Genomic DNA, 17,857 nt, shown 5'->3' with positions numbered 1-17,857 from the left:
ATTTTAAAGTATTTAAAATTCTAAAACTTCCATGTAATATAATAATTTAAAAATTACAATGGAATTAAAGAATGCTTAAAACTGAATGATAATACTATATATATACAAGCTTGGGAGATGCTGTTGAAGTAGCACTTAAAGGAAAATTTACTGCTTGCCATATGTGTAGAAAGGGTAGAGACTAATAAAATAAGCATACATATTAAGATGTTTAAAAATGAACACAAAAATCTTAAATAAATCAGAATCAAAGCAAATATACATTAATAGTAGAATAGATTAAAATGTATTTATTCACAAAGTACTATACTCTACAGCAGTGAAAATGAATGAACTATAACTACACAGAAACAATGATGAATCTGAGAAGCATAACATTAAGTAAAAAATCTCAGAATATGTCTTATAATATGAAATATATATGAACCGGTGATAAAATTAAGAAAAAAAATCAAAAGAATTGAAAAAAACACACCAAAATTCAGTGTTTTAGTTACCTCTGCCAGGAATCAAGAGATGGGATGGGGAGAGTCCAAAGGTAGAGTCACACTATTTTTAGTGTCTAGTTTTTAAATATACACATATATGTTATTTTGTTTATGTACAATATCAAATAATAAAATACTTTTAAAGAACAAACACTCATGGAACAATTTGAGTTTGTGGAGGAGAAAAGTAAATTCAAATTCTAACATTAATCTGTATGCAAAGTTAAATTACAGAAAAGGATAATCATCTCTCTTGTTAAATCTTCATTTCCTGAGGAATTATTTTAGAAATGGGAAGGTCCTTTTTTTTCTCTTTCTGTTTTTAAGTATATAATCAATCTCTTGGCTTAAACAATGAAAAAGGCAATTATAAAAATAATAATTTATTTAAATCAATGAAGATGTCTTTTTAAAAAAATGGTCAAACAATTTTTATAGACCACAGGGAGAGATTTAATAGTCTTAAAATTTAAGTGTCTGCAATTTAGTTTATTTGGGGGAAAATATTTTGGTCAACATTAGGCAAATCAATTCAATATATAACTGGCATGATTAACACTATTTAAACTAATTTTTAAAACTAAGCAAATAATGTTTCAAGACTTTTTCTACAGCTGCATCTTAATCAGACTATTACGTTTTCTCATGCACTGCTAGAAATGTGACTGGCATATGTTGTGTAGTAACAAAATTGATTCACTTATTTGAAAGTTAAAGTGTTGATATGCCACCATTAGTTAATTGCATATTATTTTTTATTAGCAACTTATGTAGCCTGAGATAACATAAATAATATGATTTAGTCATGAATTAACTCTTATGGGACTTTTAGGTTGGATTTGATCTCTTTAGAAAAGATCATTATTTTAATTGTTTATAAAAGGAAATTACAGATAATATCAACATAAAGCAAAGCATACTCTTCCTGTGTTTAAGAATTTAAGAGAATTCATTCTTTTTGCCACTAGGTTATCATTTTATAATTCACTGACTCATTAATAGTTTCATGATTGTCTGAAAAAGTGAAATCTTCTTTCAAATGGCAAGAACATGCTTATTAGGAAATTCTGGCTTTCTAAACTTCTTAAAAAGTTTCACTCCTTGGACATACAATCAATAAAAAACAGGTTACGCTTTTTTTGTTGTTTTTTGTTTTTGCGGTACGCGGGCCTCTCACTGTTGTGGCCTCTCCCGTTGCAGAGCACAGGCTCTGGACACGCAGGCTCAGTGGCCATGGCTCACGGGCCCAGCCGCTCCGCGGCATGTGGGATCTTCCCGGACCGGGGCACGAACCCGTAACCCCTCCATCGGCAGGCGAACTCTCAACCACTGCGCCACCAGGGAAGCCCAGGTTACGCTTTTATTAATGACAGGTGGTATACTTCGGTTATGTTTAATTATAATCTTTTAAAAGAAGTCCTTAACCTAAGATATACCAAACATGTAAATTAGGAAAAAGACTATTAGCCTTTACATCCATAGACATTTTAATTTTACCTGTGCTTATTTAAATTTTCAGACAAATTTCCAAGGTAGCTGAATTTGATATCTAAAATATCCATCATACTTTAATATTGATGCAAATTACTTATTAATTTACCATATTTATACAAGAAAAAAATGCAGAACCAAAAAAAATGAATGAGCATTTTAAAAGTTAGAAAGTATTAAAAAACAAATTGCAAATGTAAGCTACAAGGAAGTTGTCTAAAACATGGAAATCCTGACTAGTTCTCTGCTGGGTTTGTTTGAAGTTTTATTAAAAAGTAATTAATTTCTATAACAGATTAAATTTATCAGTATAGCCTTAAAAAGTTAAATTCATTATTTTAATAGCAAAATTAGATCTCAGGGAATTTATAATGATCCAAACCTGTCTATGCAGATAATTTTGGTGAGGTGCTAACAGTAAAATCCTCACTATTTACTATCAGAGAAAAATATTACAGAAAAAGATGTCAAAGTTAAATTTCAGCACAGAATCATCTCAAGAGATGTTCTTACTACATCACTCGTTTTAAAATACTCATTTTGAGGGGCAAGCCAACCTAGCTTTACTTAAATGTTGACTATTAGATACTAAGAACAAAAGAACTATGGATTCCTATAAAATCTTTTTCCTTGATACCCCAACACCCACTACGATAAATATATTGTCAGTGTCACAGCTACGTCAAGAGCCTTGAAAATCTTCTAGATGCAAACCTTCCCTTGGCACCATTTGCTTTTTAATAATGTATTTTCTCATTTCTTTGTTTTATTTCATGTATTCCCTTTGGGCAAGTTCCTGGGGAATGATGTTTTAGGATGTACAAGGGTTTTTTTTTTCAAAGAAAAAGTTTTCCAAAGACTTAAAATATTAATATCAATAAGAAATGGTTGCACTGTTTAAAATTCAAAAATATGAATATTTCTTTTGCTTTTAATTTTTAAGGTAATAGATCTTAAATATAATACAATCTCATGCCTCTTGATGTCTTCCTGCAAACTCCATGGAAAGGTAATTATTCATTATATATTTACCATATATACAAAGAAAAAATATAGAATGAAAATTAAATGACTATTTAGAAATAAAAAAGCTACATCCTTTGAAAAAGTAAATTCTACAAAAACAGGCATTGATTAATCCATAATAGTCTGTGAATCACGAAAAATTTGATTTTGCAATGTAATTTTCACTGATGTAATAGAGAAATGTTATTGCATTGCTGATTCTTTTTTATCCCTATAATAAAACTCTAGGTATTTGAGAATCCAGTCCCATGGGATGGTTTCAAGAATCTCAATCAGAGCAAGCCACGAGAATTCAGAAAGAGATACTGCCCCTCTCTTTTACATCAGTCTTTTCCCACATATTAACAACCTCACCCACCCCCACCAAAAAATCTGGTAATGAATTACATTCTCTGTGCATTCAGCACCAAAGCAGAAAAAATGACCTATCAGAGGTGGAGGACCTGGTCCTGTTCAGAAGACAAGAGATACAGGCACTAGAGTAGAGAATGTGGTTGGAAGGAAGCAATAGGCTCAAAGCAGGAACTATTTCTTGAGCCTCCTTTAGCTAAAGACAATAAGTAACTGAAAAATAAATAAGAAGTCTGACAAAAGAAAAATTATATAATGTTGGAAAAGGTTCAGGAAAAGAACAATGGTTCTTTAGTTTAAATTATCTTTAGTATGTTCGATTTAATAAGTACCTGAGGCAGTTTTTGATAGTTGCCTCTAAAAAGGCATGTCAAAAAATATGTGCTATAAAAATATAATTTTCATATACTTAGAAACCAACTTATTAAAATGTATCATTCCATGATGCCCTGGACATTTATATCTTATTATCCATAAGAAGCAATATACTTCCTTCCTCACACCTTTCTCTTTTCAGTTACTACTCTTATTCTTACTACTTCTATTACTACTATTCTTGTGAGATTAGACTTTCTGACAATTCCTTCACATTTCACTCCTTTATATAAAATAAGCCACTGCCTTCTGTGGCAATAAGTCTAAAGTTTTTTGGCTTGCAGGTTCTCTACCTCATAGTTTCACCCTACATGTCCTTACTTTTCACTACTTTCTAACACAAGCCAAAGCAATCTTAAGAAAGAAAAACTGAACTGGAGGAATCAGGCTCCCTGACTTCAGACTATACTACAAAGATACAGTAATCAAAACAGTATGGTACCAGCACAAAAACAGAAATAGAGATCAATGGAACAAGATAGGAAGCCCAGAAATAAACCCACACACAAATGGTCAATTAATCTATGACAAAGGAAGCAAGAATATACAATGGAGAAAAGATAGTCCCTTCAATAAGTGGTGCTGGGAAAACTGGACAGCTACATGTAAAAGAATTAAATTAGAACACTCCCTAACACCATACACAAAAATAAACTCACAATGGATTAAAGACTTAAATGTAAGACCAGACACTCTAAAACTCTTGGAGGAAAACATACGCAGAACACCCTATGACATAAATCACAAGTTCCTTTTTGACCCATCTCCTAGGGAAATGGAAATAAAAACAAAAATAAACAAATGGGACCTAATGAAACTTAAAAGTTTTTGTACAGCAAAGGAGACCATAAACAAGATGAAAAGACAACCCTCAGAATGGGAGAAAATATTTGCTAATGAAGCAACTGACAAAGGATTAATCTGCAAAATTTACAAGCAGTTCATGCAGCTCAATATCAAAAAAACAAACAACCCAATCCAAAAATGGGCAGAAGACCTAACTAGACATTTCTCCAAAGAAGATATACAGATAGCCAACAAACACATGAAAGAATGCTCAACATCACTAATCATTAGAGAAATGCAAATCAAAACTACCTCACACTGGTCAGAATGGCCATCATCAAAAAGTCTACAAATAATAAATGATGGAAAGGGTGTGGAGAAAAGGGAACCCTCCTACACTGTTGGTAGGAATGTAAATTGATACAGCCACTATGGAGAACAGTATGGAGGTTCCTTAAAAAACTAAAAATAGAGCTACCATATGACCCAGCAATCCTACTCCTTGTCATATATCTGGAGAAAAACATAATTCAAAAAGACACATGCACTCCAACGTTTATAGCAGCACTATTTATAATAGCCAAGACACTGAAAAAACCTAAGGGTCCATCGACAGAAAAATGGATAAAGAAGATGTGGTATATATATATATACAATGGAATATTACTCAACCATAAAAAAGAATGAAATAATGCCATCTGCAGCAACATGGATGAACCCAGAGATTATCATACTAAGTGAAGTAAGCCAGACAGAGAAAGACAAATATCATACGATATTGCTTATATGTGGAATCTAAAAAAAGGATACAAATTAACTTATTTACAAAACAGAAATAGACTCACAGACATAGGAAACAAACTTATGGTTACCAAAGGAGAAAGAGGGAGGAGGAATAAATTAGGAGTTTGGTATTAAAATATACACACTACTATATATAAAATAGATAACCAACAAGGACCTACTGTATAGCACAGGGAACTCTACTCAATATTTTGTAATAACATATAATGGAAGAGAATGTAAAAAAAAGTATATATATATATATATATGTGTTGAAGTGAATCACATTACTGTACACCTGAAACTAACACAGCATTGTTAATCAACTATATTTCAAGAAAAAATTTTAAAAAACACAAGCCCCCAACTCCAGCCAACTCTTCCTTTGATTGCCTCTATATACTATGCTTGTTTGCCCACTGTGAAATAATAGAAAAATATATATATTAGTCTTTGCTCCTAGTTCCTGGTATAAAGCTCGTAAATCCCTTGGAATTTCCTGGGTGACAGGAGAGTCTTTTGTTCTAATTTGGCAATGCTTGGTGGGCCTCTAGATAGGGGTTTGTCATCAGAAAGACCAAGCCAGATTAGAAATGTGGCACTTTCAGCCTCACACCCCACCCTCCAGGAAGGGGAGAGTGCTAGAGATTGAATTAAGGATCCATCATGCCTATGTGATGAAGCCTCCATAAAAGTCCCAGAAGTACGAGGTTCAAGAATCTTCTGAGTTGCTGAAGACATCTACATGCCAGAAGGATGGTGCACCCCAACTCCATAGGGACAGAAGCTCCTGTGCTCGGACCCTTCCAGGTGTCGTCCTGCGTATCTCTTCATCAGGCTGTTCATTTGTATCCTTTATCATATCTTTTATTATATAATAAACTGGTAAACCTAAGTAAGCTTTCCCCTGAGTTCTGTGATCTGTTCTACCAAATAATTTAATACAAGGGAGGGATGTCATGGGAGAGTCTAATTTGTAGCCAAGTAGGACAGAAGTTGTGGATAACCAGGGGACCTACTATTTTTGACTGGCATCTGAATTTGAGGAGTAATCTCATGGGACTGAGTCCTTAACCTATGATATGTTAACTCCAGTTAGTATCAGAAATGAATTGAATTGTAGGACATCTAGCTGGTGTCACAGAGAATTACTTGGTGTGAAAACAATCCTACTTGCATGGTGTCAGAAGTGTTAGGAGTGTGGTAGTAGCGTGAGAGTAATGGAGAAACACACGGGAGCAGTGAGTTTCTTTATACCCTCTTTTTCCAATTATCCAATCCTAACCATTTTTAAATACAAATACTGGAGTTACCTCCTATATGAAGTCTGTCCTGACTACCTTTGGCTGTAGGGTAAGAGTACGGAGTGGGATAGTTTCAGAGGGCTTTCCTGAGCATGAAATATAAGCTTTGCTCTTGAATCAGTGAGACAATTCTGTACCCTTGTAATTATTTTCCTTTTTATAAATGCCTGAAGCAAGTCCATGTGGGGTTCTATTACTTGCAGTCAAAAAATTTTGAATGAGATATATGGCAAGTACCACCTTTACCAATTGTCTTGTATTGTCCTCAGTACTCATTAAATGTTGAACATAGCAGAAGCACTCAAGAAACACTGAGATCTGCTCTGCCCAATGCAGTAGCCACCGACCACCTGGGCTATAGGGAATTGAAATGTGACTAGTACAAATTGAAATGTGACTTAAGTGTAAAATACACACACAATTTCAAAGGCTCAATTAAAATTATGTAAATTATCAATATACTTCTATATTGATTACATACTGAAATAATATTTGTATATAGACAAATAAAATTATTAAAATTGTTTTCACCTGTTTCTTTTTACCCTTTAAATGTGTCTACTTGAAAATTTAAAACTATGCATGTGGCTCACATGACATTACATTATATAGCACTGATTTAAAATGATTTGTCTTCTTAAATCCAGAAACATGGGAAGGAAATTTGCTATTTCCCAGAATTTTAGAATTTATAGGGAAATTTATAGTTGTATCCTGTATAATTTGAGCTATCCATACCCAGATTGTGGCATTTCAGAGAGTATTTTCTGAGAGTTTGGTCTCTTTATGTTATATACAAGATTAGATCCATTCCTTACTATGTATTCTTCTCAGATATATAATTATAATTAAGCTAATGAGCATTAGAAAACAACAGCAAAGGAAACATTATTGCTCAACTCTATGTGCTCTGTAGCAAATTTTTAGTGACTGAGGGTTTAAGGCAGAAGCAGGATTATTTATTCCATTCTACCTCAATCACTGAAAAGACATGTATTGAATGCAAGTCACTTTAATCTTCAGGTTCAAGAACATGTATTTCTGCTACAAGTTATCATTTCAAATAACGTAGTTTAGTTTTTTGAGTTTCAACATAAATAAGATGAAAAGTTATCAAATTCCTGTCAGAGGGTTTAGTATGAAATGACTCAATTTCTGAACACGTTAAAAAATAAATATTTCATGAATTTCAGCTTGAAATTCATACTGTGTGCCAAAGAGAATTTATCATCAATACAAGCAGTACTTACTTGATACTCTTGCAGGTTTTTCTGCTAAAAATAAAGAAAAAAAGTCTTGCTTAACTCAGGTAAAATGCAAAGAAATTATACATCAATAGGCTATATAAATGTATCTAATATCTTTAGACTTTCTTCCTTATTGTTCAGGAGTTGGTGAAGAAATGTAACTCTATTGCCTGATAACATGGATCTTTGTAAGCTGTGACAAAGTGAGAGAGTGGCATGGACATATACACACTACCAAACGTAAAATAGATAGCTAGTGGGAAGCAGCCGCATAGCACAGGGAGATCAGCTCGGTGCTTTGTGACCACATAGAAGGGGTGGGATAGGGAGGGTGGGAGGGAGGGAGACGCAAGAGGGAAGAGATATGGGGACATATGTGTATGTATAACTGATTCACTTTGTTATAAAGCAGAAACTAACACACCATTGTAAAGCAATTATACTCCAATAAAGATGTTAAAAAAATGGATCTTTGAATAACTTAATTGCTTTTATGTGTTTCACAGCATATTTATGCTTTTTAAACACTCATTAAAATCAGCAGGATCTTTTTTAAATTGCTTTGGTTTAACTATAATTATACCTAACTCCAGTGAAATTGCTTTGTATGATGTAATTAATCTAAATATTTGCTTTACAGTTTCCAAATTCCATAAAATATATTATTGAGAATTATTTTCCTTTCACAGATGAATAAAGACAAATAACTACCCATTAGACTATAAAATATAAATCTTAAAAAGCGACATGCAAAATCAGCTTAATTTTTCATAGTCATTTATTTATTAGTTTCAATGAGGGATTATAATTCTTCAAATATGTTTTTCCATTAAACTGTATGAATGTAGGACAAAGATATAAAGTGGAATGATTGTCCCAAATACTATAGCAGACATTCTAACTTTCTGAAACAAAGAGGATTGGTAACATCTATATTCCATTAACATTAGTCTCATTTAAAGGGCTAGGTTTGAAAATATAATTTTTAAGGAATCTGCATAACATGTTTTACTTTGAGACTTGTAGAGTTTCTCATATAAACCTAAGAATTACAAATTTAGAAAAGTTAGGTTAATGCCAACAGAAAGGTTTATTTTTGTGGAGGGGATACTTATGTTTTCGGTGATATTACAGCAGCACATGTATAAAATTGCAAAACAAACAAAATAATTCAGAAAAATGCTTTAGTAAAGCTAATGTTATAATTTTTCCTTTAAAAATACTAGCGTTGGCTAAAGAGACAGGAACTTAGAAAGGAATAAAATAAACATTTATTGAGATGCAATGAACCATTCGTTGAGTGAAGGAATGAATAAGAATGTGCCTGTATTCTCAACCAGCTCTAGGTTGGACTTGTGCTTTCACATGTAACAATTTTTCCCTTCTGTGTATTCATAATATGAAGATCTTAGAAATAATGGACTCACAGAATAGAGTAAGAAAGGAGTATCCATCCAATGTCCAAATCCCTAGAATCCCTTGTGCAGCCCTCTAGTCTTAGCACTAATAGACCACTTCCTTGGGGACAAAGTGGGGTACATTTTATCTTTGGGCTGCTCTGATTGGTAGAAAGCTTTCCCTTATATTTGCCACAGTGTGGTAGGATAGTGAAATGTAATTGAATGGGCTTAAGTCTTTGATGTCACATCCACTTGGAGGCAATTCCTGTCTCTGTTATGTAAACACTGAGATGTTAGACTTCTCTTCATCTAGCATTAACTCGGCTTTAAACTGGGAATGATAATTGGTCCTGTACTAAGGAGGAAATTGAGCTAATAATAGGAAAGGATATAGCTACAGGTATTCAAAATAATCCATTTCTTTTCATTCTTCTGGCTAAATATCTTAAAAGGTATCAAGTTTTGCAGAAAGTTCCAATATAAAAATTGTGTTCCTGTATCTTTGTACAAATTTGATAGTTCTCTTATTCTAAATGTTACCCCTTAATATTACTGATAATTGTGTCTAGATATGCCCTGCCATTGCAAGTATACATACTACAGTAAGAAACAACAGGGAACCAGTGAAAAACAAGATTCCTCCCCAACACCTGCCCCCCACCCCCGGTACACACACACACTAGAGATCTATGTATTTACTATGAATGAAAATTCTTGCTCAATTATGGTATGTTTATTTAGCACTTTAAAATTTAAGGCATTTACGTTTTGTTACATTTTGGATTAATTAGATTCGCCTAAAATTTTATGACCCAGACTACATAATTCAGCTGTACTCTTATAGTTTTATGATAATATCACCAAAATAGGTCATTTTCATTTTAGGTAAAGCACATCTCCCTGACATGTGCATGCTGGCATCTGCCTTCTACTACCCACTTTGCATCTACATTGAATTAATTTCAAAGACCAGTATATAAATAATAAAAATATATACATGATATTAGCTACATTTTATGTAGTCATAGATAAAATGAATCTCGGCATCTCGGCTTCCTCTTTTTACTACTCTCTCATTCTTGACTGTAGTCATGCTGTGAAAGTCTTTTGCAATAAAAGAAATTTTTCTTCTGGTATGTACTCAAATATCTTATGAAGGTTTAGGTTGTTAATAGTTTCTATTTCTCCACATTTCCTAGTTTTCCACTGAAATGTAAGCTTTCTGCTACATTTCCTACCTGTCCACTTCCTCTGCTGTTAGCAGTAGTGTATACCTGCTAGACTTCCTTGCTTTAAAAAAATTTAGTGTTAATATTAAACACCAACGTAATTCAGGCACCTCCACATCAACATAGCATTTGAATCTTTACAAAGTTCAAGATTACCTTTTGTCACATTGTGTAATTGAAGACTTTCTTTTCTAGTTGGCACTGTATATAAAGAAAATGTAAATTAAAATATGAATTTTTAAAGAAAATGTTCATAAAATTTTGGTTCACTTCATCTCTAAGCTTTAGCAACGTGAGAATAATTTAAATGTTGTAAATATTTTCTTGAGGCTGTAAAAAAAATTTTCTTTCTACTAACACCTAACAAAAATAAATGACTGTTTTGTTTGCATAAACAAAGATATAACATAATCAGTGATTTCAGGGTACTAAAATGAATTAGAGCCCATGGACAATGGGTCATTACGATTAACTGAATTTAGGTATAAACCAGAAAAAAAGTGTCATCTTTTGTTGTTAACAATCTTTTTGATATGGCTAAAAATGCTTTCCTCATGACTCGATAGAGTATTTCTCTGATGATTAAGGCCTTTGCAAGTTTTTTAGATAACTACATGGAAATCAGTGATTATCATATTATATTATGTAGTTTACTAAATAAATAAACCTAATGTTAAGAAAAAAAGCAACTTACAATGCAGCCTCTAACTAGCTGCTCACCAATGACCCAACACATGACTGCATACTGAAGGAGTGGCCTGCCATCCACTGCTCCTTTGACACTGCCATTACCACATAGCCAGGATTATTGACCACATTTCTTTTTTTAATCAGACCAGCAATCATCACATACATAAACAAAAGTTTTATTTTAAAATTGAAATAAATTTTGACTCAAAATATTTTGACTTCAGGGCCTTTCAGTCTTCTAAAAATTACCTTTTTCTTCTTTAAGATGTTTCATTTCTGCTTTTTCTATAGAGATAAAATGGTAATTAGAATCATATACATATTTATTCATAGGTCTTCCTAAGGTTTGGAATTACATATTTTGTAGTCAATATTTACAATTCAGGAGTTATATGAAAAGAACTTTATGGTGCTAATTTAGCAATAATAGGTGGAGTTTGCTTTGAGATCTAAATTCCTGTTCCCTTTAGATATCTAATAATAATGCAACTCATACACCCGTTGCATGGGTAACACCAAAATGAGCTGCGGTTCTGACACATGCTTTAAAATCAGCGTCCGTATTTTCATGAATTGCTTTTAAGTAGTATAATTTGTGTAATTACATATTTTTGAATTCCTGTGTTTTGTTTTGTTTTTGTTGTGTGCGGGCCTCTCACTGTTGTGGACTGTCCCGTTGCGGAGCACAGGCTCCGGACGCGCAGGCTCAGCGGCCATGGCTCACGGGCCCAGCCGCTCCGCGGCATGTGGGATCTTCCCGGACCGGGGCACGAACCCGCGTCCCCTGCATCGGTAGGCGGACTCTCAACCACTGTGCCACCAGGTAAGCCCAATTCCTGTGTTTTTGTCACTAATTTGATATACATGTCTTAAGACGTCTTTACCTTTACTTTCCTTTTCAGATTTTTCAATTTTCTTCTTCACTAGAGGGTAAAATAACAAGAAACCATTATTGGTTTATAAAACATAATTTTCTTACTCAATCTTGGAGTAAATATTTGGAGTTGAAATTTAATCCCATAAGTGAAAGGGGGTCAAGGCTCTACTTTTTCAAGATGTGAAGAAAAAGTCTCCCTCCCATGTGGGAGAACATATGTATTTTTGTTACCCTTGGTTACTTGGCTTTGTAAGGCAGAGCCCCCTCCTTTTGTTTTTGTTTTTTACATGCTTTGAAGTAAAGCTAGAGGAAGCCATGCATTTATTAATAAGTTTAAATGAGTAACAGAAAAAACTCTAAATTTTTTATTGTTATCTGTAGGAAATGGGAATTTGATCGGTGCTATGGATGCTCAGTAAATAAACTGCTGAGTAAAAAACATGTAAGAATCACAATGTATCTCTGGGCAAAATGTGGACACATACTTTTTAAAACAGAGTTTTGGTTGATTGATGCTTTTCTTCAACTATATTTATCAGACAAGAGTAAGAAGGAAACCAATATTTAATGATGACAACAACGTATGTAGTGGGAATGCTATATATGTTATTTCATTTAATACTTATAGCAAGTCTTTTGGGAAGTCATTATGCCTGGTCTAATAGATGAGGAAACTGGGAATCTGAGCTGTTAAGGTATTTTCCCAAATGTTACACAGCCAGACAGAGACTCAAATTTAAATACTGTTCCCACAAATCTATGTTACCTCCTCTTGGAAAGCAAATATTTACCTGATGCTGTTACTTCTGATGTTTCCTCTTTAGAAAAAAAAAATAGAAAAAAGGAAGAAAAATAAAAGGGAAGAATAGTTTTGTTTTTCAGTAGCAGACAACTGAACTGCATCTGCATGTATTTCCTATTAAATTCCAATAATAATGACAACAGACACATACACAAAATGGCAAATAGACATACTGGTAACTAATATTTCTGAAAACTAACTGGAATCTATTCTGGAAATAGAACCACTCTACAAATTAATCTTAAACAGTCGATTCATATATGGTAGAAAGAATCAATTTGAAGATCTTTGGGTGGTTTTCTCAATTACAATTATAAATCTCCATTACATAATTTTTTTTTTTTTTTTTTTTTGCAGTACGCGGGCCTCTCACTATTGTGGCCTCTCCTGTTGCGGAGCACAGGCTCCAGACGCGCAGGCTCAGCGGCCATGGCTCACGGGCCCAGTCACTCCGTGGCATGTGGGATCCCCCCGGACCGGGGCACGAACCCGTGTCCCCTGCATCGGCAGGCGGACTCTCAACCACTGCGCCACCAGGGAAGCCCCTCCATTACATAAATTTTTAACACGATCTGCACATGTGCATGCATGCATTCATTTATTAAATATTTATAAAGCAACTTCATGTATAAGATGTATTGAGTGCAATGGGTGGTGTTGAGAGATGAGATTTTAAAATATCACAAAAGTAAACTCAACTCATGAGACTACAGTCAGAGTAGTGAGACAAAACATAAAAATGTTATTTGTCTTAGCCTATGATAATGTAGAACCAACCCTTCATTTTGCTCTTTTAGTAAATTCATAGAACAATTATTTTTAAAAATATAACATGGCAGGCTTTAAAAAATATAGCTTTCCTCACAAATCAGTTCAAATGATAATATTTTCTATAAAACCGATACATTTAATTATCAGTCTAATATAACTTTTTTGGAAGCTATTTTCAAAGTTCAAGGAAAACTAGTTAAAACATTTTATAAGAATGAAGATGTAAAATAATGTTTCATAAACTCAACAGTATTTGCCAATAATTATGCTGATATTTCATATTAGTATTCTAGTTTTGACTTTCAGCCCTTAATTTTTTAATACCCTTCATATTAGTAGCAATTACACAAACTAAATATACTAGAGATTTTTGCCAACCCAAAGAAAAACTTTAGGCATAACTTCTAGATACACTCTCGATTGATATGCAAATATTTTCCCCCAGGATAATGTCTGGGTCTTAATTTAATAGTACTAAATAAACAGTTTCATTTTTATGAAATTGCATAAAATTTCATAAATTTTCAAAAATTTCATAAATTGTTGCATTCTTACTACCATTTGAAATGCCAAAATAAAACAGGAATTCTGAAATACTAAAACAACTCACCTTCAGCTTTTGAAAAAATATGAAAATAAAAAGCTAATGTGTTAAGATTAAATAATTGAAGACAAGTATTCTGTGTTCTGAACTTTTTTTTTTTTTTTTTTGCAGTACGCAGGCCTCTCACTGTTGTGGCCTCTCCCGTTGTGGAGCGCAGGCTCAGCGGCCATGGCTCACGGGCCCAGCCGCTACGCGGCATATGGGATCGTCCCGGACCGGGGCACGAACCCGTGTCCCCCGCATCAGCAGGCGGACTCTCAACCACTGTGCCACCAGGGAAGCCCTTCTGAACGTTTTTTTAACCCAACAGTGACGATAAGAGGAATCTCCACACTGTGTTTACTCAATAAACCCTAACAAAAAACTGAAAGTACATAAAAGAGAGATGCAACCACCTTTTTTTTTTTTTTTGCACAGGTATTAGTTATGGTAACTCTGTTAATTACACAGATAATGACAACACAAGTCATTTTAGGCATTTCTTCACATACCCTGGTATAGAGTAATGTGTCTAATAGGCACTCAATAAATACATGTTCAAGGATTAATGAATACAATACACACAAATATTCTTTGTCAGTAAGAATCATTTATATAGGTAATGGTGTAATATCTATTGCATTAACGAAATACCATACTAATTTTTATTGCATGTACAATTTAAAGAAACTATAAAATTAAAATTAATTAAATAGAAAATTCTTAAAATTTTAGAATGGTACACTTACTTGGAGTTGGTTTTGGTTTGTCTAAAAAGTAAAGAAGAAAAGAGAGAAATGAAAAGAAAAAGTCAGTGATCATTTTCTAGCTATAGGTAAAATACCAGCCCTTTATATTTCCTAATTCTGTTTGTTTGAGTTAAAATAGGAAAAGACTAAACTTATATTAAAATGAGCAGCAGGCAATGCATTTTGAGTAATTTTTAAGTCACATTGCAATGAATTCCTCAAAGAAGTTGTAAAGCTTGAAAGTATAGGGTCTTCTTGGTCTCTTCTTATCCCTGTAAAGCCTCATATTTCATTTTATGAAAAATGAATGCTCAGGATAAATCTGAACTCCTTACTGTTTCTGAATGGCATAAAAGGTATATTCTGCCATGTCTTTTCAGAATACATATTAATATTAATTAATATTAACTATTTAAACTCTTCCAATCCAGTATTTTGAATAAAGAAGCTGACTTTATAAAATCTCAGGAAAGATAAGTGAATGGTGGGTGAAAAACACAAAGCTATACTATCTAAATACATGATTTTTTTCTCCAAAATACCTTGTCTTCTGAAATTATTAACTAAAAGCATTAGTTATGCAGTTTTACACGTAAATATTCATAAAAAAACTAGACAACATTTCATCATGATTGCGAAGAATTTGAATCATCTAAAATTAGGTCAACTAATTCATTAATGGTGGGAATACAAATTAATATCATTTTTTAAAGAACAATTAGGGATGTCTATAAAAATTACATTGAATGTATCATTGCACTAAAAAAATTTACTAATTTTACCCCAAAGATAAATTTACAAAACTAGACAGGTAGGTATATTTTTTATTGTATATCATTAAAGAAAGCTTGTTAGATAACTTAAACATAGGTCAATCAGAAACTAGTTAAGTAAACTGTATACAACTATACAATAGAATACTATTAATGAAGAAATGCTTTATGTACTGATATAAAAAAATCTTCAAAAATACATTCTTAAAGAGAAAAACCTAGGGACAAAGCTATTTATAGTATGTCATGATTTGTGTAAAAAAAGTGGGAATATATATAATTTGTATATACATATGTGTATATGTCTTTTACATATATTGCTAGAAGGAGACATTAAAAAATAACAATGATTACCTATCACACATTTTTGGATATTTTGGGAATGAGAATTGGTAGAATAGGAAAAAAGACGAGAGGGAGGGATATTTTCACAGTTAGCCTCCTATATGCCTTAGTGTTGAACCATGCCAAGTATTATATATTTTTTAAATTGAATAATAGTTGTAAAAGTATTAAGCTATTATAGAATGGGATACCTTCTATTTTAAGCAATTAAACCAAGTTGAAATTCATGATTAGTTTTCAGTGAAATGTTATATGTGCAATTTGATGGGATATTTTACAGTATATAAACAGTGAATCAACATTACCAGTATGATAAATGATATTAATATTGACATCAGTGAAATACTGAATATTTTGGAAGGGTCTTATGAACCATGAAGGCAAATACTATTTTGTTAATACTGCTGTATTATAACAGAATGCTTAGCAATCCATATATATTGGTTATAATATTTAGCAAAATGTTTACCAGCACTACCACAGCCCTTATATTAGATAAACTAGATTCTACCACAAAACCACAAGACTAAACATTACCAAGAAATAAAATGAAAGGTACTTATATGTTTTGCTTTAATTTTCAAATTTAATAAAAATAGTGAATTAGGACAGAATATAAACCAGAAAGGCAAAAACACCTGTTTTTATAGATGGAGATTCTTTTTCTTGATGTTCAGCTTTTTCTAGAGAGAGAAATCAAAATTAACTGACGCTCTGTAGATTGTTTGCATAGCAAGCAATTTAGTATTTACATATTTGCAGGTGATCCTCAGCATGCCTCCAAAGTCATTTGCATGTAACTTGGAACACAGAAAGCATATTGCCATAGAAACACATTATAAACAAGGTCAGGTTCATTCTCAGGACATCCTGTAAGATACTTCGAAGGCGCTAGCCCTCTTAGGGCCATGTGGTATAAGAAGAAGACAGAATATGACAAAAAGGAGAATAATAATAAGAGGATTTTTCTTTCTTTGCTGAAGGTTGAATCATTCTTTGAGGGTATTTCAAACCAGATGACATTTGCCTTTGGCATTTTACAAGCTCCCTTTTTACCTCTCTGACTCCTACTTCCTTTCTTGCCACATCAGAAGCAATTTGGTGCTGGTCAGAAGCAATTTGGTGCTAGTCATTGGTTTCTTGTTGAAAATGTAACCTAGACTTGCCTTATTCCAGAAAGTGCAACACTTTGTATTTTCATTTTTCTGGAACACCCTCTCTTTTCAGGTTCAGTTAGAACTCTCACAGATGAATCTCAAGTAAATCAAGGACATGACAGCTGTAATCAAAATGTGGAATTGATATTCTTCTCAGCCCTTTGAAAAATATTTGAATTAAAGTACATTTTAGATCTCTCTCTTTCACCAAAAGTGGAATTTCAAATAAAGCTATGTAGGGTAGGATATTCTGAATGGAGTTGAGAAGATTTGGAAATACAGCAGATCACTGCCAAGTGTTAGTTCTTACTAATCACTTCCAGGTTTAGTCCTCCTGAACTGTTCTGGTTTACCTGTCCTTTCCTTCCCTCATTCAGAGAATTTGGAGATTCTCTGAAATCACTACTATTTCCTCCCCATCATCTTGCACCAACAATGAAGTAAGTGGGGAGATGTGGGACCTATGTTGTCATAAGGTTTAATTGGATATTTGTAAATTAGGGATTGATAGCATTCAAGAATGAACTTCCATGAACTTAAGTTGTATAAATTTTAGTGTTAAATAAGCATGCACAATAAAAGAAGCCAATATTCAAGTTATTAAACTGTCATAATAACACTGCAAAAGTA

At 33.1% G+C, this 17,857-nt stretch overlaps 1 protein-coding gene across 1 annotated transcript in view; it reads right to left on the bottom strand.

The window, feature by feature from the left end:
- Positions 1-16,747, bottom strand: part of LOC132530857 (triadin-like) — a 42,012-nt gene extending 25,265 nt beyond the window's left edge. Inside the window, exons 1-7 of the mRNA XM_060168348.1 lie at positions 16,709-16,747; positions 14,953-14,973; positions 12,839-12,865; positions 12,055-12,093; positions 11,420-11,455; positions 10,637-10,681; positions 7,855-7,875 (exon numbers count right to left, since the gene is read on the bottom strand). Of these exons, the coding sequence (XP_060024331.1) occupies positions 7,855-7,875; positions 10,637-10,681; positions 11,420-11,444 (91 nt within the window). The 5' untranslated portion in view covers positions 11,445-11,455; positions 12,055-12,093; positions 12,839-12,865; positions 14,953-14,973; positions 16,709-16,747. The remainder of the gene's footprint in view (positions 1-7,854; positions 7,876-10,636; positions 10,682-11,419; positions 11,456-12,054; positions 12,094-12,838; positions 12,866-14,952; positions 14,974-16,708) is intronic.
- Positions 16,748-17,857: the final 1,110 nt, after the last annotated feature.

Source organism: Lagenorhynchus albirostris, chromosome 12 (assembly GCF_949774975.1).
Source record: "Lagenorhynchus albirostris chromosome 12, mLagAlb1.1, whole genome shotgun sequence".
In the NCBI taxonomy this organism is placed as follows: domain Eukaryota; kingdom Metazoa; phylum Chordata; class Mammalia; order Artiodactyla; family Delphinidae; genus Lagenorhynchus; species Lagenorhynchus albirostris.
Note: the sequence above shows the minus strand (reverse complement) of the source record. Positions and strands in the feature narration are given on the sequence as shown.